Here is a 22,868-nt window from a genome sequence, read left to right on the forward strand (position 1 = left end):
TCTGTATGGTAATTCTCCAGGACTAGTTCCCCGCCCCCCCCCCCCACTACCACCCCACAAAGGCTGTGCAGTGCAGCTGCTCAAGCGTTTAGAGGGAAAGCTGAGCCCCGCAATACATAGACTACCATGGTCATTTCACCTTGGTTTCTAAAGAAACTCCCCCATTGGGCCTCCTAATAGGTAGTGACAGAATGCTGAAGGATTCTAGAGGACAAGATACTCCTCCATGTAGGCATCACTTAGTAGAATTAAAGTGGCCCTTTCATCTGGCTTCTCTGATCAAGGCCTGAAAATTGTCTCTGGCCACTCGTGAAGATGCTAATTACCCTATTGCTGAAAAGAATGCTGACATCCCACTGACAGGCTAGCTTCATGGCAGACATCTTTGTCTAAATGATTTGTCCTTATATGAAGAAGACCACCACTTTCCAGCTAAAGATTTTCCCAACAATAATCAAGCTTTGTCTTCTCCCTTTTAGGCTCAGTATCGGCTTAGAGTGAATAAATGTAAGTGGGACGGGATTAATTATCCCTCTTTTGCTATCTCCCGTCTTCAGAGACTCAATGAAAATAGGTGGTATCTACTCAAAGTGTAGCCCTGAGCTACAAAACAAGTATTTAAAAACACTTTCCAAATAATTGCTTTGAAGAAAATAGTCATTTATTGTCAAAGCATCCAACATACCTGGATAATCTATAAAGTTTAATAAATCTTTCCAGGGATAAAAGAAACACATAACTATTGAGACTCCATTTCACTGGCACAAAATTACACTTTGTATTAAAAGGAAATACATATTTACATAATGATGACATTCTTCATTGAAGTCCATAATCATTTCATGATACATGCACTTCCCCCTGGAAACTTAAATTGAATGGTGACCCCTTTTTATTTATTTTATTTTTTTGTAAGAACACAAACTGTCATCAAGAAATGCAGAAAGCATCTCACCCTCCTCCTTTACTTTATATCTAAAATAAATTTTGCCCTTACATATAATTATTACATCTAAACCGTAAGTGCTTAATAATTTAAGTAGAAACGTATGACAAATGCATCAATATGTTGCAATATATGACATTTTTAAAAATGTACCTTTGTTTTTGGAAAGTGAAAATGCGTGCATTCAAAAGAAAACCCCTCGAACAACCCACCCAATCAAAAATCCACCATCCTGTCTTGTATGCGTGCGTGTGTGTGCGTGCGTGCGTGCGTGTGTGTGTCTGCGTGTATAATGCAGGTCTCGGGTAAACAGGTCAATGAGAAGGTTGGGGTGGCACGTGTATGTGTGTGTGTGTGTTTCTGTCTTTGGGTGCAATGTTTCTCGGGTCACAAGGAGGTGGTGGATGTCCTCGCGTGTTTTTCCTGTAGGTGGCTTGACTGTGACTGTGCGCGCGTGGAAAGCTAGGGTCCTTTCCGTGTCAATTATGCGAGGTCATGTGCCTGGAGAGGTGGTGGCGCTCCCTGAAGGACTCATTGCAAATGGGGCACTTGAGTTTCTCCTCCCGCCGCCGCTTCACCAAGGGCTCCATCGCGTACTCCTTTTTGTGATGCGACCGCATGTGGTACACCAGGTCGGAGGTCATGCGGAAGGAGGCATTGCACTTGGCACACCAGTTCTGCGCGGGCAGACACAGCGAGGTGAAGGAAGGCGGCAGCAGCGTGAGCGCCGAGGGCAGCTGTAACTGCAGGGGCCCCGCGGCCGCCGCGGCCGCCGCCGCGGCGGCAGCGGAGCTCTTGGGCCAGAAGGCGGTGGCGTAGAGGAAGGGGTTCTGTTTGGGCAGGCCGCCGCCGCCACCGCTCGGCAGGGCCCCGCAACCTCCGTTCAGGTCCGCGGCCCCCTGGAGCTTCACGGCCAGAGGGTCGGAGGCGGCGGGGTAGAGTCTGGTGGGGCCCACGCCGTCGCCGGGGTGGCACGGCTCGAGCGCGCTCAGCTTCTGGCCCAGCACCAGCGGGGACAGCTGGGAGAAGGAGCGCGCCGGCTGCGAGAAGGCGCTCTTGCGCTCGTCCGACGCGGCGCCCTGGCCGCCGCCCGCTCCGCCGGAGGCCCCGGCGCCCGCGCCGCCGCCCGCCCCGTTGCCGCCCGCGCCGCCCAGCTGCGGCACCGAGGTGAAGGCGCTGCCCCGCGCCGGGCTGCCGCCCTCCAGCCGGCCGGGCAGCGGGCCCCCAGGCCGCGGGGCCAGCAGCTTGTCGGCGCCTGCCGGCGAAGCGGCCACGGGCGTGGAGGAGCCGCCGCCGCCGCCCGCGTCCTGGTCTTCGGCGGCCGCGCCCCCGCCGTCGGCGGCCGCGTCCTCCTGCAGACCCGCCGCTCGGGCCGCCTTCTTCACCTCCACGAAGGCGCTGCGCTTGGCCTCGCCCGTCTCGGGGCTGGGCGGCGCGAAGAGGCGGCCGTTCTCTTCCAGGCTGAAGTAGCTGCCCGAGGCGCGGTACTGCTGCGGGGTGCACACCAAGTCCTCCTTGGAGGCGGGCAGGGGCCGCTCGGCGAAGCGGCCCCGGCCCCCCGCCAGCCCCACTCCGCCGCCCCCCTCCGCCGCCTCCTCCGGGAATTTCCTCTTCCCCTTGCCGCCGCCTGTGGCGTTGCCGTCGGGACTCAGCTCCGCCTCCTGGTGGCCGCCGCCGCCGCCGCCGCCGAGGCCCCGGACGGGGGAGCAGCTGTTGCCTCCCCCCGAGTTTTCGAGCTCCCGGGCCAGGTTGTGAAAGTCCGTGGAGGGCTTGGCACCGCCGCCGCCGCCTGCCGCGGGCTGGTTACTGCCCTCGGGGGAGGGGGCCGGGTAGTGGTGGATAGGTCCGGCTTTGCCGAACTTGGGGCCCGGGCCCAAGGGCGCTTCCTGTTGCTGCGGCTGCTGGTCTTTGCCACCGCCCCCGCCCCCGTGATCCTTGGTGCCCACGCCGCCGCCTTGCTCTTCTTGGGGGCTGGCATCAGCGCTGTGAAGTCTCTTGGGGCAGCGGAAGCGCAGATGCGCCACATAGGGGAACTCAAACTGGAAACGTTGGCTGCATTCCAGGCATGTGTAAGGGGACGACCCTGCTTAGTGAGAAAACACCACGCACGCGCACACACACACACACACACACACACACACACGTGCGCGCGCGCGCACACACACAGGCACACCACAGGATTACTAAGCATCGTCTCCAGACCAGTTTGCCATCACCCTTTTCACAAATCCACCTTCATCTCTCAGGACCTGAGTGCCTGAGAAAAGAGTATCCTGTCCGACCTGATCTAACTTTCCCTCCTGATTTGGGGCGCGGGGGAGGAGTGCAGTCATCAAGTCTAGTGTCCCCGATTCATCCTCACCTATCTGTCCCAGCTCGAAGTTTCCCTGCCCAGACGCCCTAAGGGAGGAAAGACGCCAGTGCGCCCGAGGGAGCCCCCGCCTCTCCCTGCGTCTTCCCCGCTAGCGAAGGGCCCCGTCGCAGGTCGCGAGCCAACCTACCATTCATTTTGCTGTGGGATCTAGAGGGGCAGAGCAAGAGTAACTCAGTCAGTTCTTTCCCGTACCAAACTAGTAACTCCTCGTCTTTGGCAATCCTGCGGAGAGAGCGGTAAAACAGCTGTCCGTTTTTTATATAGGCTTCAAGGTTCTGTTCCTCTTTATCTCTGGCTGATTGGACGAGACGCAGCCACATGAGACCTTCCGAAGAACCATTTGCTGCTGAGGTGTCTACCTACAGTTTGGAAAAAAGAAAGAATACAAGGAGGTAGGGGATGGGGGTGGGGGGTGGGGGAGACTCCTGTGAGAGAATGAAGCCAGAGGAACCGGACCATTTCCTCTATGTTATTCTTTTCCAGAGAATTATCTGAGCTCAAGCTTAACCAAGACCCAGGTCGGCACCCATCTTCGTTTTTGTAACCAGGAGGCAAGATAACGGTCCTTTGAAAACACTGTATCAATCATATAGATGAAACTGTAGTTTTCATATATTGGTGAGGAAATTTTTCCTTACAATTTAAATTAGTATTAACCTCTTGAGAATGCACTTCTCAATTATCTCACATTACACAAGTGTAAGGGATTTTGTCTGTTTCTGGAAGTTAAAAAAGCAAGTTTAGATCTTAGAAATTATTCTGTGGCATTGATTCATCCTCTTAATTTTGCCTTAAACAATAGTTCTTCTTTGGAAAGAAAGAATGAGAGAGGAATTATATCTTGAAACTCATACAAATTTAATGCTGTTTTATTGTTAAGCCATTAACATCTTTATTAAATACAAATACTCGGTATTAGCTAGCTTACTAGAAAGAGTAACATTTAGGAGAAAACTCAGGCCTCCTAGGTTGGAACACAAATGTAGCCAATGTTTATAATAAAAGAACTTACAGAGAGTAGTTATTATGCAAACAGCTTCAACCCTGGTTGAAATCTGCCCCAAAGTTAAGGAAGTTGTGTTTATCACCAGGAAAGCCTAGGACTGAGGCAGCAATTTAGATATACCTGGTACTCCGAATCAAATTTTTGTCATTTATTCCAGAAATCAGTTGTCAATAATTTGAGTTTAATTTTTGTTTTTCTGTTTTTAATGTTTTGATCTGTTAAATAGGATGTCTCACATTATTTCACTTTGTACATTCAGAACCTATCTCAGATTGTCATTTGAATGATTCTTAGTCAGTTTTCAACAGGGCATTACCCTCATACCCTGTGCACCACTGGCCAAGACTTACCCGGAAGATATAGGGGACTGTTCTCTTGTCTGTGGACTTGAGCGCAATGAAAGCTATGCTGTCATACAGGGAAGTATGGCTCAGGATGCAGGGACCGAATATAGCATTCTCAGGGATGTCGCAGGTGGTGTAAACGCTGGTAAAAATATCTGTTAGACATTGCTGGACAGCCTTGGCATCTCCATCCCAGATGCCCCGCTGGATGCCTGAATCCTCCATCACTGGAGACAGATACACAGGACAAGGAAACAATTTATATTATTCATTTTGCCTCTATGAATCCAGGCAGAACATTTCAACTCTTAGACAAAATTTTCTTGAATTGGCCTGATTTTTGCATAGCCTTTATTTCCAAAATAAAGCCAGTGGCAGATTGTCTGGAGCATTTTGAAAATGGCAACTAAGGAGTACTTTCCTCTCCTTCCCACCCCTCACTCGCTTTTTAAAATAATTGGAAGAGTGGGAGCTCAGAGTGAACTGCTCTCCAGAAGGAAAACAGGGCTAGGAAAGAGAGATCGGGTTTTTGCATCAGCTTGGGGGAGGATGGGCCAGGATTTGGGACCAGATTGGGGAGAACAATAGGATTTTTTCTTTTTTCTTTCTTTCTTTTTTCTTTTTTTCTTTCTTTTTTTTTTTTTTTTTTTTTTTTACTAGCATATAGTTTCCTGACTGAAAATAACTTTCAACCCTTGGGAGAAAGCTCTTCTCCTCTCCTCTTGTTTATTGAACTGAGTGGCCAGGAGTTGATTTGTTTTGTTTTGTTTTTTTTCTTCCAAAGAGGGGAGCAGCCTTAGTGAGCAAGCAGAGACAGCCGAGCATGGCGAATGGATTTCAAGTGGAGTGTCTGGGCCACTGATTCTGTGTCAGCTAACCTTTCTCTGCAGCCTACAAGAGGGGACGTATGTCTGCTCATTACCATAATCCAACACTGTCCCTCCGAGGCTTTAATTAAAAGCAGCAAGCAGAGGTAATTATTTTTTTCTCGACATGCTTATTTATGGATGAGGGTGAATCCCAGTTACCTTGTTATACAAGGGGGTGGATTGAGTTGCATGTACCTCATGAAGTAGCAGGTACAGGGCAGGCCTGACGTGTCCCCTGGTTGAAATACTGTGTGTGCAGTGAGTGGTGAATTCTCCCTTCCCCAGATATGACCCTGTCTGGGCAAGAGGGGGCAGCCCCACTTGTGTAGACCTCTGTGGGCTCTCCGACTAATCCACAGCAATTTAGAGAGTAATGCCCTGATGGAAGGCTCTGTATTAAACTGTCATAAAGAGACATTTTCCTTCCTTGGCCACGGGACACCCTTCCAAAACTTGTCATTTTTAAACAAAAACAAAGCAGGAATTTAAATTTTAAACTGGCCTTGAACTAACTGCCTTCTTAACTCTGACTGATTAAAAGACTCCCCCAAGTTGGTTTTTCCCTAACAACGTCGAGATAGGCAATAATTTATGTATGCTTTGTATAATTTAAGTAGCAGGAAAGAGTAGACCTAATTCTTTTCCTGAGTAGCTGTTCATTATGGAATAATATTAGTAATGTCCATTTTTATCCTAATGTCTATTAACCAATTAATCTTGCAAATGTGATTACAAGGTAGAGCTTTTTTTTTTTCCTTTCCAGCTAACAGAGCATGAAACTTTGGTCAGCCTCTTTTTCCATTCACTCCGCTACATCCGGCAAATGTCAAGTATTGGGCTGTATCTGCCAGACAGAAATAAGAGAAAATATCCATAAAGTAGAAAGAAACTTACTTTATCACAGCATCTATCTCTGGGCATCTTTTACCCCACACACGTAGCCTTTCTGACCTCTAACTGCAAATTTAAATACGTTAAAAAATAAAAAGCCTTCAGAACCCCTCATCTCCTTTTCAACGGAATCCTATTCTCTCCTTTTCAGTTTCCTCAATTCAGCGTTTTATGCCTCAATTTCTCTCCTCCTTTTAAAAGTCTCTTTCACACAAGCGTTTCATTGTGCCGGGAGGTCGCCCCGTCACTTCGGGCAACAGCAGGGACGCAATCATTAAAATGCAGTTCTACCTAACAATATGGTGAAAAGATCCTCGCTACGCCGCGCTAATAGGGGTTCGCGTCGCCGCGGCGGCCGCCACGAGCCTCGAGCCGGCCACAATAACCGCTGGGCGAGAGCCCGGGCTCGCCGGCCGGCGTGCGGTCGCCTGTGCACCCAGCCGCTCGGAGCTCCGCTGCCGGCTCCAGGCCCCGCGCTCAGCGTCCGGGGGGGAGGGTCCTCCCCAGAGCCCGCGGGGCTCGCGGAGCGCCCGTGGCTGCCGCCGGCCGCTCGCCCTCCCGATAGGCAGGCATTGTCTGGCGGCCGCGCTTTCCCCAGTCGCTCGCTTCTCCCGCAAAGTGCTCCCCACCCGCTCCTCCCTTTGTATAACCGTATTGCCGGGAGAGATCCCTTCTCTTCTGGTAGATGACGAGCCGGACGGCAAAATTTTCCACTCTCCCCTAGCAAACCTGCCTTCCTCCCCATCCCCCTCCCACATCAAAGCACGGACACTTACCAGGAATAAGGTCAGGAACGATTCGCCCAAATAAGGCCACCTGGAACCGGGAGAGGCAATCGAGTGCTTCTTTTGCCTATTGTATCAGTGCATTTCCATGTCAAGAGGTGTTGATATTGCTGTCTCGTAGGCTGTGCCTAAAGAGAGGAGAGAGAGAGAGAGAGAGAGAGAGAGAGAGAGAGAGAGAGGAGGGAGAGAGAGAGAGAGAGAGAGAGAGAGAGAGAGATGGAGAGATGGGGTGAAAGAGATGAGGAGAGAGTAAGAGGGGTGAGAGCGAGAGCGAGACAGCGAGAGCGCGCGGAGAGAGTTGTACAGATGGACCCGATGCAGTGACTGACTGGCACGCAGACACACACTTTTTGTTTGCTGCACATAATCTGCCCAATGACGCGTGACAGCCCACGTCCCCTCCCTTTAACTCTTTGCTGGGCTGGGCGCTCCCTCCGGCGCCGCCTGCCTCGAAGCGGTCTCTCTGGCCTGCCTGCGCCCCGCAGGTCCTGAGCATCCCAAGTGGCAAAGCCTCTCTGGGCGCAGCCTGGCCCGCATCCTCCTAAAGCTTCGGCCCTCTGGGACTGTGAGGAGGGGGAAATCAGTGTCGAGGTCAGAAAGGGGAGTACCAAAAGACCTGGAGCGGGCCTTTCTCCGTTTCTCTTGGCACTTGGGGAACCTCTGGCAGAGAGCTGGCCACCCAGCGCGCGCACGGACCCCGCGCGCCTTTCCCGAGTCTGAGTTTGGCGAAGGGGAGGAGGGTTGCGGATTAGCCCCGCGGGATTCTCTGGCCACTGAGCCACCGCTGATTTGCGCAGCTAGTTGCCTGGGGGTGATAAAACGGCGCCAGCTCTCCCTTGGAGCGCTCACCCTACCATGCCCTTCCGAGCAAGATTCAGAAAGGATGCGCTTTGGTGAGAACTTGGCTCTGTCTCCCCCCCGGGTCCAGAGATGGGGTGAGGATGCTGGAGCGCAGACGCCACCAGATCGCAGCAGGGGACTTACTGGGGTCTTCTGGTCCCAGAACTCGAGTACCCGGGCGGGGGGAGAGGTGAGGGGGAGAAGGGTGGGAAGAATCCAGGTTACTAGGCTCAAGCAGTCCCAGCTCTTCCGCTGCCTGGCGAGCTCTTCGTTGTCCCCGAGGGGGTCCCATGTTGGGGGCGGCCCGTGTTCTAAGACCTCGGAGGGGGGTAGTCAAAGTAAAAATTATTACCGAGATGGGCTCCGGAGAGCAATTCACGTGCAGCCGGTGACGGAAGAGCGGATGGGGTTGCCGCGGCCGTCTCGGGAGCCTCGTTTGTGCGCTAAGCCACTTAGAGGCGCTGGCTTGCCCCTTTAGTGCAGCAGCTGAAGCTAATGACTTGAGGACTTTAACAGCCTGAAAGTTGACTCCTTCCACAGGGGCCGCAACACATTTTCGCTGGGGGATCTCAGGGTTCTCTTTCACCTTTCAACTACCAAATCCTAAGGGAAGAAAGACCTTTAGTGTATAGACAGCTCCACTCTCTCAGCCCCACCCACAACACCACCGCTTTGAAGGGGGGCAGTATGTTAGGTTTAGGATGAATCAGATTGTGTAGCCGGCTTAAGTGGACGGAACAGAACCACGACTTAGGAAGGACACAGCCTCAGTTTTGTTTTGTTTTGTTTTGTTTTTTAATCCAGGCTGCAATAAGGTAAGTGGTTTGGGGGTTGGCAGAGCGTACCTTAAAAGGAAAGGGTGCATACAGTGTTTGACCCCCTCTCAACTTCGAGACCTCCCTCTGGCTCCCAGTGGGACAGCGAAGAACGTGCCCTTCCTCGCCGCACCCGCAGTCCAAGGAGGCCAGGGAAGGTTTTTGCCGAGGAGAAATAAAAATGTGGGAGTAATTTCCAACTACGTGAGTTCTCTTCTTAATGTCTATCTCCCCCCTACCCACCCACCACCATTTCCACCCAGTCTTGGTTAGCCCCCTTCCCCCCCGCCCCACACAACAAGTTCCGAGTTCTTGTGATCAGACCGGGCGCCTGCCTCGGTGTAAACTGGGATTCCGGCAAAGAAGGGTTGCAAAAGCCCTATATATTAGGCAAAACCCTATACATTAGGGAGGATGAGGGGAATTTCCAGGTTAGCTACTGAGTTTCAAAGCTTCTTAAACGGGAATTGTCTTTCATCTTAGCCTATCATTTCTTTTATGCATGTATGAACACTTCTGACCAAAGCTCAATGTTGAGGGCTTTCACAAGTCCATATAAAAGAATCTGAGTGTTTTAGCCACTAGTTGTCTTATGACTGGATGCTTCATTCATATATCCTTTCTCTCTCTCTCTCTCTCTCTCTCTGTGTGTGTGTGTGTGTGTGTGTGTGTGTCAAGAAAGCATCTCTCCTTCCCCTATCACTTGTTTTAAAAAAGGGTGGGAGAATTAGAAATGTCAAAAAAAATGCCTCAAACATCTGGAAGAAAACCTGCATGGATGAAGAATAGTGGCCAGACACTTAAGTGAATTCAGAGAAAAAAAGGAAAAAGAAAGGGCAGGAGGGGCACAGATGTTAACAACAGCAACTTAAGATAAAGAAGTAGCCAAAAGAGAGTTGTGGTCTCTTAGAGAGGTGTTCCAGCCTGACAAAGTGACAGTGTGTGTGTGTGTGTATGTGTGTGTGTGCAGTGCCCAAGACCCTTATTCCATTAAACTGTTGATCAGAACACTCCTTAGAGCCTCCTTTTGCTGTTATGCAGAGAACAGAAAGTGTTCCTTTCCCAGGAAGAGTCATCTCTCCATTCAATTCCATTAAAAAAATTCTCCTACATATTGTAAATATAAAAGCATCCACTTCAGTGTGTGGGCACTTAGATAACCTTAAACTCTAAGTGGAAAACATTTTTCTTTCCACTGGCCTTTCTTTTCCTAAATATACAGGACACTTAGACTATGTCTCCTCTGAAGTTCTGAAACCTAAACTCCAGTTTGTATAAAAATTAAAAAAAAAAATGCTTCTGACACTTAAGTTGGGTGTGGGGAGCTTGACTGTCCAAATCCCAAGCTAGAAAATAGCTAAGATTCTATATATCAGTGAGGGGAGAGATGTATTGAGAATCTGATACTTGTTCATCAGATACTTGTTCTCAATTCCACTTTTCTGACCCCTAATTAAGATTTTCCCTACTGATTTCAAATTAAAATCCCCAAATAAAAGAATTTCTAACATTCTATGAATCCAACCAACTCTCTATCTTATGTATTGAATGACTGCTATAGCAAAAAACAACTATGGGCAAGATTAAGCTCAGCATTCCTACTTTGAGGGTTTTCCAGAATTTTAAGTGGTGCACATTTTGCCTGGTAATATAAATGGTCTTAATGACAATTATTAATAGGATGTAAAGAAAATGTAGAAATTACTTTTATTTCCCTAGAAATTTATGGGCTAAAATGGTGCATAAACTACTTTGAAATCACTCTGCGTTATTACTTCCTGGAATTCACTGATACTAAATGAAGGATTGAGGCATTTATTCAGTTGCAAACAGTATTATAAAAATGCATCTCAGTCAATAGTTTGATCTAATTCACATGGAACAATGGGTTTATATTTGGAGCTCTTTTCCCTGGGATTTTATTTCCAATTAAATAATTAGAGAGACAACAATGAAGAGTGAAGGTATGTTCACCTTGCTCTGCCTTAGCAAGGCTTCCTGCAATTATGGTACACACACACACACACACACACACACACACACACACACACACGTAGACAACTGCAGTATTGTTTTGGAAGAGAAGGCTGGAGAGATGTTGATGAATGATTCCGGAGGTGGTGCCTTTTATGAACTAAGTGAGAGGGTGGAGAAAGTGTAAGAAAAGAAATCTGATTCTTAGAGAGTATTAGAATGGAAATGCCCTTTCTCCTCCCAGGGTAGAGAAATGGGGCCCCAAAATACCTCAACTTCAGTTGATAGGAGGCTGGTGAAGTCTCCAAGAATAACTCACTCAGGAGGATTATTACCCTTTAAGAATGAAAGCACATTATTTTGCTTTCTCTCTTCCTTTACAAGTCCTGGTCCATCCCCCTCTAATCCTATTTCCAAAGCACTACACCAGCAAGTCTCAGTTGCCAAAAAAAGAAAAAAAAAAAGCAATTCATGGTGAGAGGGAAAATGCACTGGGAGACAAGAGGATGGTCAATGAAACAGACTGTGGAGACTATTTCCAACACTTACTAATTTCACACAGGGAAGTCTCTGGATGGGGCTGTGAGTGTTGGGGGGAGGTACAGAATGGAACTTCATGGAGGGGTATTGCATTGCACAGCCTTATCTTGGAGAATAAGAAATGTTCTAAAGGATAACTCAGAGACAAGAAGAGGCAGACTTGCTGACTGGGTAAAAGTTTACAGGGATGGGGGGCACTTTGTTTTGTATAAGTGTACATGGCAATCTTAGTTTGGGTCTATTCCTTGCCTAAGTACTATAGGTGGTTCATCAGGGATAAAGGAGTGAATATTTGCCAGGCTGGTCCAGGGATAGCCAGACTCTCAAAGGATGGATAATTCTGTAGCCTGGGAGGAGGGACTCCATTCTCTCAAGTTCAGAGATCATTACTCCTGACTCACATTTTTCTTGCTTCATCCTGTTTCTCAATAAATGTAGTTGTTTTTTAATGCTGGTGCTCTACTACAACTATTCTCATTATGATTATAACCTACCTTTCTCAAGCTTATAACTCTGAGGGATCTCAAGTTCCCCTTCCCCTTCTTTTGGGAGTTCAGCTGTGAGCTGGATAGTCTTTGAGGACTTTGTGTAATTCATTTCCTCTCCTGGATCTGAGTCCTAGTTAACTGGCTTACTAGCTTCTGAGTATGACTTTTAGCAGGGCTGGCAAACTGAGGTAATATTGGAGACAACTACCACAAATCTGAAATCAGTGCCTCATGCTCACCTGTGTGACTGTGACCTGTGAACCAAATCCAATATCCAGCATCTGACCCATTAGGTTCTCCCAGCTTTTATACCACTCCCCATATAATATGTAGAGAGCTGGCGAGGACTATCCCAGTTTTGTCAAATCTGTAGGTTACAATGTCCTTCCTAGACTCAGACACCACAGGGCTTGAATAGGTCTCAGCAGGAGGAGAAGGGTGGACAGAAGGAACTATAAGTAGGGCCACAGTCACCACTCCAAGCTTCCTCACTCCCTGATCCCAGCTTTCCAGGAGACTGGGGACCAAGGGCTGTGGAGCAGTCTCAAATGGGAGAGAGCATCAGATTTTAAGAAGACTGACTCTAGGCCTTAGGAATGTCACCACGTTGAGAGGTCCTACATCAAATTTCTTTACACAGCCAGGAGAAGGGACGTTATCCCAACACTCAGTACTTGAATCTCACCTCTTTATCTCTCTATTTTAGGCTGTGTATGATTCCTGAGTTAAAAAGACAGGTGCTGATTGACTTACACTGGGTTAATACTAGGAGAAATACCTAGCATCTGATCCCAGCTAGTTCTCTGAGGTATGGACTTTGATTTTAAATTGGGCTGCTGGGGGATGAGCAGCATAAACATTCCTCTCCTGGGAAGGGGGTCTAGGAAGAATGCACACATGCCCAGGACTTTCTAGCTTGGAATCTGTCCATGGCATACTTTCCTGAAGGCTAAAGAGAGAGGCAGACATCTGATTTTCTCTGAGGAAAAGGGAGGCAAATAAAGGGGAAAAAACTGAAAAAGATTTGGGGGAATAGATATCAGTCAGTAACCACACAGCACCAAATCATATTGCTTTGCTAGAGCCTTGGAAATATAGTTTGATTTCTTCACAAACTATGCTCTCATACCTAAACTGCTCCCCTGGTCATATAACATATTGGACTGTTTGAGTGAAAACCATCTTTCGTGATTTTGATTCAAGCATCATAGGCACTTAAAAACTCCCAATGTAAGTCTTTCTTCAATTCTAATACTTGGAGAAGTGGTATCTCAGAGAATTCAAAGATCAACTTGCCACAAACAGCAGTAACTGCATGACTACTATAAACAATACTGTAGATACATTACCAAATATTAGAAATAACATGCAAGGAGATTGAAAGTTATATCTGTTCTCTTGCTGATTGAAAGGCCAGTTCCCAGATTGATTTGATAGTCTTCTGGTAATATAATATAAACATAACCAAGATATAATTCATAACCTCTTCTAAAGTTTTGAGGAAAATTCATATTTTAAAAATAAATAATATCTAGAAATATCAAATAAATTATTCACAAAATCCTAAGAAAAATAAACATATTGACTATAAAGACCTGGATGTTGAGGTTTCCCAAAGGCCTAGAATTCAGTTTAGGTCTGAACAATTTTTATATCTAATCAGATATGGTTCTCTAGCATGCGTGTGTGTGTGTGTGTGTGTGTGTGCATGTGTGCATGTGTGCGTGTGTGTGTGTGTGTGTGTGTTTAAGCTGGTTGGGAGTGAATATTGTTGAGGGTAGCAATTTAAAAAAAACATTCAGGACTATCATTTTTCTTGGCTCCAAGTTCACAAAGTAGGCGGTGCTCCTTGTATGTTTTCACGTAGGATAGTTCTGGAGAAGATAGTTTGTGTGAAGTCATATAGAAGAGCAATTGTTCCGGGAGAAGCCAAATTGAATAGAGTTCTAAAGAATAGATTTCCCACGTATGGTTTTAGTACCTAGTACCTTGTGTGTGTGATCAGGTGCCTCATAGCATTATCTACACTGCAGAATCAGTTTACCTGGGGTTCTAGGAAGTTAATGTCTCAGACAAGTGGGGATCATCTGAATGTGTGAAAATATCTTGGGGAAAGTCAATGTACTGAGAGTGTGGCTGGTTCCATGCTTTATGCCTGCTACACGCAGACAATTTCTGATGTCTGGAGTCCCTGGTGTCCATGTCTTAGTAAAGAGCACAGCGACAAAGCTGAGTGCAGAGAAGGCCAATGACAGACATGGGGTTCGATGTGGGCTAACAAGGTCACCCTGGGAGAGACTCAGGAGATTACCCTGACAGTATCATGAAGGGAAGACACGGCTCCCACTATGTTTGGGATGAGTCACCAAAGAGTATGGAGCCTCACACTAGACAGGACCTGAACAGAACAAGACTTGCCACCTTCAACAGGGGATCTCTCTTTTAGAAGCAGCTCACGTAAACCATGAACGTGAGGGAGCGGGTGGGAGGGAGAAGAGGCCACGAGGTGAGCTGGGTGTGCTCCAGACACGCCCTGGACAGAGCAGGGAGGAAGCGCCATGTTTTCCATAGTCTCCAGTCTCCTGCTGTCTCCCAGGAATTATTGCCAACCCTTGTCTCCTGCTAGGCGCCACTTGCCTCGCAGAAAGGCGTCCTGAGGGCTGGGCGTGAGGGAACAGCAATGCTCTTTTTACCACCACCCTCCTCCCAGCCCGCTTCGCACGTGCTCTGGTAGGCAGTGTTCACCCCCCCACGCCACCCCCCCCCCCCCCCGCCATGCACCCACCCCCTTTCCAGAGGCACGGGTCTGCATTCTTATCTCATATATGCAGGGCTGCCGGTGACCTTTCTCAGCTTTGGTTTTCCTCCTCAGCAAACTAAATCTGCAAAGAGCTGCCTCCTGGGTCGCGGTGAGGACAGAAAACCAGGGCGAACGACTTTTGGAAAGCCAGTTTCTGAGCAGATGGCAAGGGATAACTTCCAAGAGCCGGGGTTAGTTTCATTTCAGTCTTGGACATCCCAGAGAGGTCGCAATACCTTTATTAGGGAGCATTCTTTTGACTCACAAGTCTGGAGAACTGACCCAAGAAGGACCAACAACTCAGGTTCAGGCCCCAGCTCCACTAGGGGAGCTAAACTCTCTGGGTTCGAATCCTGGCCCCTGACCCCGGGCAGATAATTTAACCGGTCTGTGCTTCAGGCCTCCATCTGAGAACCGAGAGTGGTAAAGGAAATTCTATTCATAAAGTTATTGAGAGGGGTGAGGTGATACTTAGCAAGTGCGGAGAACAACACCTGGCGCATATTAAATACTTAATTCAGTGCGGGCTATTGCCACTGTTAGTAACACTGCCTGCGTTTCCTTTTTAAAAAATTTGGGACTTGTGCACCCGCTTTCAAAGCCACTCAGCGAAGGCTACAGGAATTCTCGAAGTTTCTAGGGAACCCGAAAGGAGGTACTGGAAGATAGAGGCAGGAAGAATCTGTTCAGGTATTCAGGGATCGCTTCTACTGAAGGAAGGGCCCGAATATTCCAACCAGGGGCGGCAGGCAATCCCCATTCCCTCCTCCCCTTTACGGAAGAGGCAGCACTTTTGTGCCAGGAGGCTGATTAGACTTCCATCCCTCAGTCGTCAGGGGGTCCTTTCGTTAGAACTGATAGCGGCGCCGCCGCGTTAGAAACGCAGGGATGTGAGGGCAGCAAAGGCTGAGGCAGTTCGACCCCGCACGGAGGACACGGGATGCCTCGCGGGTTAACTCAAGAGCTGCAGCCAGAAAGCCAAGGTGTGGGTGGGCAGAGAAGCCCGGGGCACCACGCCGCCGGTCTGATCGGGGCCCAGGGCCTCTGAGCGACGCTGCCCCTTCTCTGCCTCGGAGGGCGGCGGCTCAGCAGCGGGCGAGCTCTGGAGCGTGCAGGGCAGCCGCGGCTCTCCCCTCCACACCCAAGTCTGGGGAGCGAGGTGGGCCGCTGCCCGGGGGACTTCGAGCACAGCGAGTTCTCTCACTCCCACTGCCTCCGGCCCCGCCCCGGACGCCCGCACGCGGGCTGCGCGCGGAGCATTATGGGCCGCAAGGCCGACGGAGCCCCTCTGTCGGGGCCGGGGCTGCGGTGCTGAGCTTCCTACCCGGGCCGCCCCCCGCTTTCGCGCAGCCGCGGCCCGGAGCAGGCGCGTTGTTCGCCCCCACGCCAGTAGCCTCGAGCTCTGGGAAGTCTCCCGCCCAGGTAGGGGCCCGGTGACAGAGGTCAGTTGTGGGCTCCTTATTGCTCTTTCTTGTGAAGGATCCCACGGGTGGTGGTTAAGAGCTCCAAATTTGGCTTCCTAAACACTTCTATTAGGAATCTACTAGCTCTGTGTCTTTGAGCGAATCGCCTAACCTCTCTGAATTTGAGTGCCCGCATTTGTAAAATAGCAAAAACAACATTTATCAAACAGGGCGGCAAGAGGAAGCCGGGGTTCAGATCCCAGCTGGACCTCTTGCTCGGGCTAGTTAGCCTCTCTGTGCGTCTGTTTCCTGTGAAGGAAGGGGATCTGTGAACTAGAGAGAATAGCGTTTGACTCAGAGGATTATAATTGAATGTGATAAGCCTGGCAGAGCATTCGGCCTAGCATGCAGCAAGAGCCCAAACAGTTAATTACTTAAAGTATCTCAGTGCTTGCCACTTTGAAACCTAGATAAATGTAATTTTTAAATCTTGCTTTTCCTGCTTCACTTCCCTCATTTTCAGAGAGAAACAGTGCACAAAGGTGTGTGTGGGTATTTGGGGTGATAGTACCCACAGAATTGGGAAGAATTAGCTTGTGGCCGAAAGTTAGATGACACTTCCGGAAGCTGCATGCCTTTCCTTCCTCCTAGCTTCTCCTCTTCAGTTTCTAGGGACAAGGTAAAATAATAGGAAAGGCAGAGAAAAGGAGCCTAGAACACGAAAGATTCTCAACAAACGTTTCTTGAGTAGAAAATGTCGTTTCAAATCTTAAGAAGATAAGGGGTCTGATGTGGAATGGGAGACCCACGATTGGACGTGGCTTCCATGTCTCTGTGCCCAACTGCCAGTAGGCAAGTTGGGAGCATTTCTGTCTTTAGTCGTGGCCCCTGGGAGGGGGAGACCTAAAGGAGGGGTAGAAGAGAGGGTGGCACTGCTCTAGGGAACAGGTTTGGGGGGCAAGAGGAGTAAAGGTGCAGCCTACTGCATACGGAGAAGGGCTGCATTCCTGCAACAGAAAGCATACCTGACTCGAGAGGTAAAACTCAGGTGAGGGGAAGAAAAGAGAAAAGATGCAAGGGTCAGTCATCCTGGGGTGCGTTAGACCTTCAGCAGAGTGTTGGAATCTCTATATTCCCCAAAGCTTGAAAATTCGATGAGGAGCCCCAAAACTGTCATTGCCAGACGTCCCTTAAATCATCCTCGCAGCTCAGACCCTTTCAGAGTGGAGGAGCATACCTACATCACCATATGCCTCATCAGGGCCCCACTCCTTCAATACCAGTGACCTCCTCTGATTTTTTGGATGGGAGCATTTACATCCTTTTTTGTTCCCTATAGAGAATAGGATAATGGAGGATGATGTTTTACCCAGGAACTAACAGGACGTCCGGGAAAACCTGGCCCCAGACAGCGTTCAAGACCATTCCCTTCTGCTTTTTTCCTGAGGGCAGAGAATGCTGATGCAGCAACAGTCACCTAAGGTATTTCATAACCTTCTGCCTCTTAGTCTCCTCTCCTCTCAGACTGACTAAGAAGTGATGTTAGCGGAAAAGAGAATACAATAAAATAAAACCAATTCCTCAGTGTTTTGACCCCCCCCCTCCCACCACCAGCAAAGGAGACAACTGGTGAGAAGGAGCCACAACTTGGAAAAGATTTATTTTTCCTGGCCATAAATCTCACCCCCTTGTTCCTCTGCCCAGCGAAGCATGATAAAGTCCTTTTCCATAAAGTATTCAGTATTAGAGCCACAAAGCTCCCCCAATCAGTAGCCATCTGCTTCTACCATAACTGCTGCTCCCGAAGCAGGGAAAGCAGCAGCAGAGAAAGGGCACCACTGTTAGGCTGCTGGACAAATGAGGAGACTGAATAGCTTTGGTTTTCCTTGTGTATCTGTATCTATAGAGACAGGAGAAGAAAGGCCGCATTATATTGATACAACAATTGTAAAACAAAACACGGAAGAGGCATCTAAAGGGCAGTATCGCATGCATCAGGGGTCCCCAGATAAAAGGGGAGCTAACAGATTTATAGAAACCTTTAATTGGTTTTCAATTGAAAGCTAAAGAGGCTGGGGCGAAGCTGTGAAGAGTGGCAAAGTGCCCTCCTTCAGCCGTCTGGGAGGCGTGATCGATTTCATGGAGGGAGAAAAGAATAAGGAACCGTCCTGCGCCTCTGCGAGAGCAGGGAGCCACGCCGTGTTACAAGCTTTTCTCTTTGGCTAGGGAGTTATGATATGATCGTAAGAACAGAGTCTCTCAGTCTCTCTTTTTCTTCCTCCCCCTCCCTTCCACCTTCCCTTCCTCTCACTTTCTCTCAGACTGGCAGACAAGTGGAGAGGGAAGGAAAGGATGCACAAGTAAACCTATTGATCTTCAGAAGAAATAGATCCCAGCCTAAAAACACCCAGCTTTAAATCTGTTCATCTGCCAGGAGGGAGGCCCCTTTGACAGGAATAGGAATCCCACCCTCACCCCACCCAAATCCTCTCCTCTCTCTTTTTCTAGACTCAAACAGGAAAAGCAAAAAATCTCAGGAGACTCTCCACTGCGGTAGTACAGTGAGAAGTCTTTGCTTGTGCCCACTGGGGTTATTTCAGAGCAGACGCTCCACTCAGCCCGCCACGAGCGCCTTAACCCCTTCCGGCACAGCCCATCGCGGCTCCAACCGGGCTCGGTTGGCAGTGCCCCACCCACACAGTACCCCCCACCCAACCGTCTGTCCATCCTTCTGTCCCTACGGCTGATTTATTGACCCTGACCCTCCGTTATCTTCTTCGATTTCCTAATTAATCGCAGATAAAAGGCAATGGTGCAAATTACAATGATGAAGGGCTGGAAGATGGTTTTGATCAAAATGGGAGAAGGGAGATATGATTAATTGGACGTGAGAATGAAATCTCAAGTGCGAGGAACAGGCCTCAGGGGGTCAAACCCTGACCCCTGAATGTTGTGGGTGAGCCCTTCTGCCTGCTTTAGCGCCTTCATGAGGAGGTAGTCCCTCAGATTAGGTCACTTGGGTCCCAAGCCTGTGGAGGAGAGAGAACTGGGGTTCCTCTGGGGCTTCCAAACTCTCTAGGTGCCTGTTGCCCAACCCACTCTCCCCCCTCCCCGGACATACTCTGCTGCTGCCTCTGCAGAATTTCGGGATCCCTGGCCAGTGATTCCACTGTCCAACAGGTACGCCTTTTGGCTGAAGTGCACCCCGTTATTGCATAAATGCCTGGCAAGTCTCTCACAGTTTTCCTGTCTTTGAACATTCCTCTAGTGAGTGGGGCTAACTCTTTGTGAAACTGCAGGAAAACAAGTCTAGTAGGTCAGAGATTGTATTTGTTCGTGTAAGGGATTAATAGCGCCCCTTTCTGATGCTGCTTTCCAGAATTACATTCGGGATTAAAAAGCAGACACGGCACGGGCACACATTTTGCATTCCCTGGTGGTTGTGATTAATGTTTCCGAGGGGATTTGTGCTGGGAGCTTACGGAACGCGCTCTCGGGGGTCTAATGCCCATCGGCCGCGGCGCCGGGGTGAGAGGAGGGTCTGCGGGCACGCGCCAGAGCACGGGGGATTAGAGAGGACCTCAGATGGGCACAGACGCCCGGTGCGGTGGCCTTTTAGTGCCGCCCCGGCACCCACCCGGCAAAACTGCTTAGGAGGAGGAAGCTGTGAGAACTGTCCCGGGGGGCGGACTTGGGGTTTTTAGGGATATGTGTAAAGGGAAGATGCCCTCGAGTGGCCTGACTTTGGGGTGGGAGAAAGGGGCTCAGTACCAAGCCTCTGAACTTCATACATCCGTCCTGTGAGAGGAGTTCGTTCCCCACTCCCGGTTCAGGGGAAACGCTGCTCCCGGACGCGTCACTCACCGGCAAATAAAGAGTCGCCCGGCCCTGGCCCGTGAGAGAATGACCTCAACCCCTGCCGCCAGTCTCAGGGCTGCTGTGTCGGGCACTCAGAGGAGCATCTGTGGAGAGGAGCGGGAGTCTAGGCTTGAAATGCATCCCCTTCCCCAGCATCCCCCAGCGGGCAGCCAAACCCTTCCCCGAGCGTGTGCAGGGACGAAGGAAGGAGAGGAAAGTTCCAGAATGGAAGGAGGGACACGGAGAGTAGGAACGGAACCTGGCAGGCAAAGTAAAAAGAGAAGCAAATGGGAAGCGAGAGAGGGTGGTAGGAAGAAGAGAAAATGGGGAAGGGGGCGGCCGCAGCTGCTGGACATTACCGCTCTCCGGCAGAAGGGGGCACTCCGCCCGCCGAGACAGCCTCCCACTGGGCTGCGGCGGGATCCCCAGCAAAGCCCGCCCTCCAGCCCCGGCTCAGGGGAGTTGGGCGCCCCCTCCTGGCAGCTGCACGGTCGCTCCCCGCGGTCTTGCGGGTGCTCCGGTCCAGCTACTGCTCGGCCAGGACTGGGAGGTGGTGCGAGGAGGAAGGCCAGGGACGGAGGGTGGGTGTGAGGGCGCCACGAGAGTGGCCCGGCTTTCCCGTCTTTTCCTGCCCCCTCCGCCGCGGCTTCCTCACCTGGGGCCTGCAAAGCTGCTTCCCCGTGAGCGCGGCTCCCGCGTGCCCCTCCGCGGCGGGGCTCCCGTCCCAATCAGAGCCAGTGCAGGAGCCTGCGGTCCTCTCAAAGCGGTCCATCTTGGTCTCTGCCGCAGCAGCTGGGAGGGAGGGAGGGAGCGACCGCCGGCTGCTGCTGGGCGGCGTCTGGGGGCCTCGAGCCCGACGCGAGGAGCCGCCATCTGGAGCCTCGGCAGCGGGAGGGGAGGGGTGCGGGTGCGAGGGAAGGGGCCTAGCGGCCGGGACTCGGGCCGAGGCGGGCAAAGGACGGGAGTCTGCGGCGCGGGAGCGGCCCGAGTGCTTGCGTGTGTGGCTGAGAAGGAGAGAGGGGTTTGGCCCTTGGGGAGGAGGAGCAGAGGCCTGCCCCTGCCAAGGCCCCCGAATTTCGAGGCGGTTTCGATTGGCAGGTCTAGCGAAAGAGCGGGGGACCCACTAGGCAGTTCCTCCGATCCCCGTTCCAGCCGTTTCCCCCGGGACGGGAGTGTGGAGAGCTGGGCGGGGTGGGGGTGGGTGGTGTGGGGAGCCAAAACACACTCGCTGTCCGTCAGAAGTGTTTTTCTCATTTCCCTTCCCTCCCACTTTGTTCATCCCACTTCAGGAAACATTCCTCTCCAACGGCGTGGATTTTTGGACACCTACACATTGAGACAACTACTCAGCCAGGACGTGGGATAGTCACTGATAGGATATCACCCTTGGGGACAAATACACTCTAGTTTCCAGTGGACGGTGGAAGAGGAAGGGGATGAGGTGAAGAAAACTCTTCTTGGACATTTAGCATAGGGAAGGAGAGAATGGGGGAGGGGTAGGAAGTGTGGTTCCTCCCCTTTCATTTCAGATCCTTCCAGTGTTTTTATATCTTTAACTTAAAATTCCCGAGTTTGAATGGGAGAGGCGAGCAAACTCAAGGAAGGAAAAAGGTGTGATGAGTATAGGAGAGAGCCAAGGGATCTGTTCAGGGAACTCCAGCTCTCCAGAGATGCCCTCAGCCATAGGTTTTAGCCTAGTGTAAGGGGAGCTGATTGGGTACATCTGCTGTGGCGGGAGATCTGAATTAAAAAAAAGACTCCATGGCATTAAAACATTAAAATATACTCCCCTCCCCCAGCTGTCTCCTGTCCGGCAGAATGGCATTATGTAAAAGATCTGGCATGTCACCCAGTGGCACATCTGGTAGGTGTAGATGGCATTCATTAGCACAGGGCTTCTACTCTGCAGCATGCCAAAGCCCTGACAGAGATACCCGCTGCCAATCATTCATTCGCTGCCAATCCCTGAGCGCGGCCGGGCGGGATGGCTCCCTTCCACCCTGGCACCAGGACTAAAGGAAACAATGTGTTGAGATATGAAGAGATGAAAGCGGAGCTGAGGATGCAAGGCACCCAACAGATGTATCCCGTGAGGAGATAACGGTGCGAAGAGTCATTTAGCAAGGAAGCATATGCAGGATCTCAGGAGGGAGGCTCGGGCAGGGGTCCGCCTGACTAGGACTGAGCGGAGGGAGGGGCCGGGGAACCCCTTCAGAAACCTCAAAGTTGAAGTTTCTTCTCTGAATACAAAGACCACCCCCCAACCCTAACTGTAAGACCCTCTCCCCATCCTGTGTGTACTCTGTTCATCTAACCAGCTCTGAAAAGATGAACTCAGTCAGTCCTCCCTAAGGCTTTTGGTTACCAACACAAAGAGAACCTTTAAAACCTGCTGTTTTTAATGTTGCACCATTCTCTTTGCCTTGTAATTTGAGAGGGGAGGGAAGCTGTCAGGCTCTCTACTGAATTTTAAAACCTATAGTGTGTTGGGGGGCACCTGGGTGGCTCAGTCGGTTAAGGGTCTGACTTCAGGTCATGTCTCTCAGTCTGTGAGTTTAAGCCCCACGTTGGGCTCTGGCCTGACAGCTCGGAGCCAGGAGCCTGCTTCAGATTCTGCGTCTTCCTCTCTCTCTGCCCCTCCCCCATTCTCTCTCTCTCTCTCTCAAAAAACAAATAAACATTAAAATTTAAAACATACAGTGTGTTGGGACCAAAGTGTTTCATATATTAGCAACATGGATGAAGAAAGAACTCTAAAGGTCTTGATTCCTAGCCTTTCAAAGGGGATAAAGATGAACAAAAGAAAGCATAAGGGATTATTAAAATGGCAAAAGATAGATAAACATAAAATCTAGGGTAAAGCTTGCCTCTGAGGTTGTCCTTTTTCTTAGTCTGAGTGCCGATGACCTAGCTGGTCAGTGTATTGTTTTTCTTT

The 22,868-nt window shown here is 50.1% G+C and overlaps 1 protein-coding gene and 2 long non-coding RNA genes across 7 annotated transcripts; 2 read left to right on the top strand and 1 right to left on the bottom strand.

The window, feature by feature from the left end:
• Positions 1–639: 639 nt before the first annotated feature.
• Positions 640–21,112, bottom strand: PRDM8 (PR/SET domain 8). Of its 5 annotated transcripts, XM_058722143.1 has the most exons (7): positions 20,589–21,112; positions 19,940–20,037; positions 8,408–8,658; positions 7,207–7,343; positions 4,677–4,897; positions 3,448–3,679; positions 640–3,032 (listed from the first exon to the last, which is right to left on the bottom strand). In XM_058722143.1, the coding sequence occupies exons 5-7, from the start codon at positions 4,893–4,895 to the stop codon at positions 1,426–1,428; spliced, it is 2,058 nt and encodes a 685-aa protein (XP_058578126.1). In that variant the 5' UTR covers positions 4,896–4,897; positions 7,207–7,343; positions 8,408–8,658; positions 19,940–20,037; positions 20,589–21,112; the 3' UTR covers positions 640–1,425. The 5 variants fall into 5 exon arrangements, with proteins under 5 accessions (XP_058578126.1, XP_058578127.1, XP_058578128.1 ...); XM_058722144.1 differs by lacking the exons at positions 19,940–20,037; positions 20,589–21,112 and adding an exon at positions 8,901–9,081; XM_058722145.1 differs by lacking the exons at positions 8,408–8,658; positions 19,940–20,037; positions 20,589–21,112 and having other exon boundaries at positions 7,207–7,582.
• Positions 1,741–6,544, top strand: LOC131507404 (uncharacterized). The gene is made up of 5 exons (XR_009259488.1): positions 1,741–1,833; positions 3,585–3,712; positions 3,804–3,938; positions 5,455–5,643; positions 6,303–6,544. It is a non-coding gene; the product is annotated as an uncharacterized LOC131507404 (long non-coding RNA).
• Positions 15,935–19,945, top strand: LOC131507405 (uncharacterized). The gene is made up of 3 exons (XR_009259489.1): positions 15,935–16,114; positions 17,415–17,557; positions 18,584–19,945. It is a non-coding gene; the product is annotated as an uncharacterized LOC131507405 (long non-coding RNA).
• Positions 21,113–22,868: the final 1,756 nt, after the last annotated feature.

The sequence above is a fragment of the Neofelis nebulosa genome, chromosome 3, assembly GCF_028018385.1.
Source record: "Neofelis nebulosa isolate mNeoNeb1 chromosome 3, mNeoNeb1.pri, whole genome shotgun sequence".
NCBI lineage: Eukaryota > Metazoa > Chordata > Mammalia > Carnivora > Felidae > Neofelis > Neofelis nebulosa.

Coding starts and splice junctions, on each gene's coding strand:
- PRDM8 (XM_058722141.1), bottom strand. Junction 3,680..4,676: donor CAGTCCCCTATATCTTCCGG/GTAAGTCTTGGC, acceptor TCCAAACTGTAG/GTAGACACCTCAGCAGCAAA. Junction 3,033..3,447: donor ATCCCACAGCAAAATGAATG/GTAGGTTGGCTC, acceptor TTTCTCACTAAG/CAGGGTCGTCCCCTTACACA.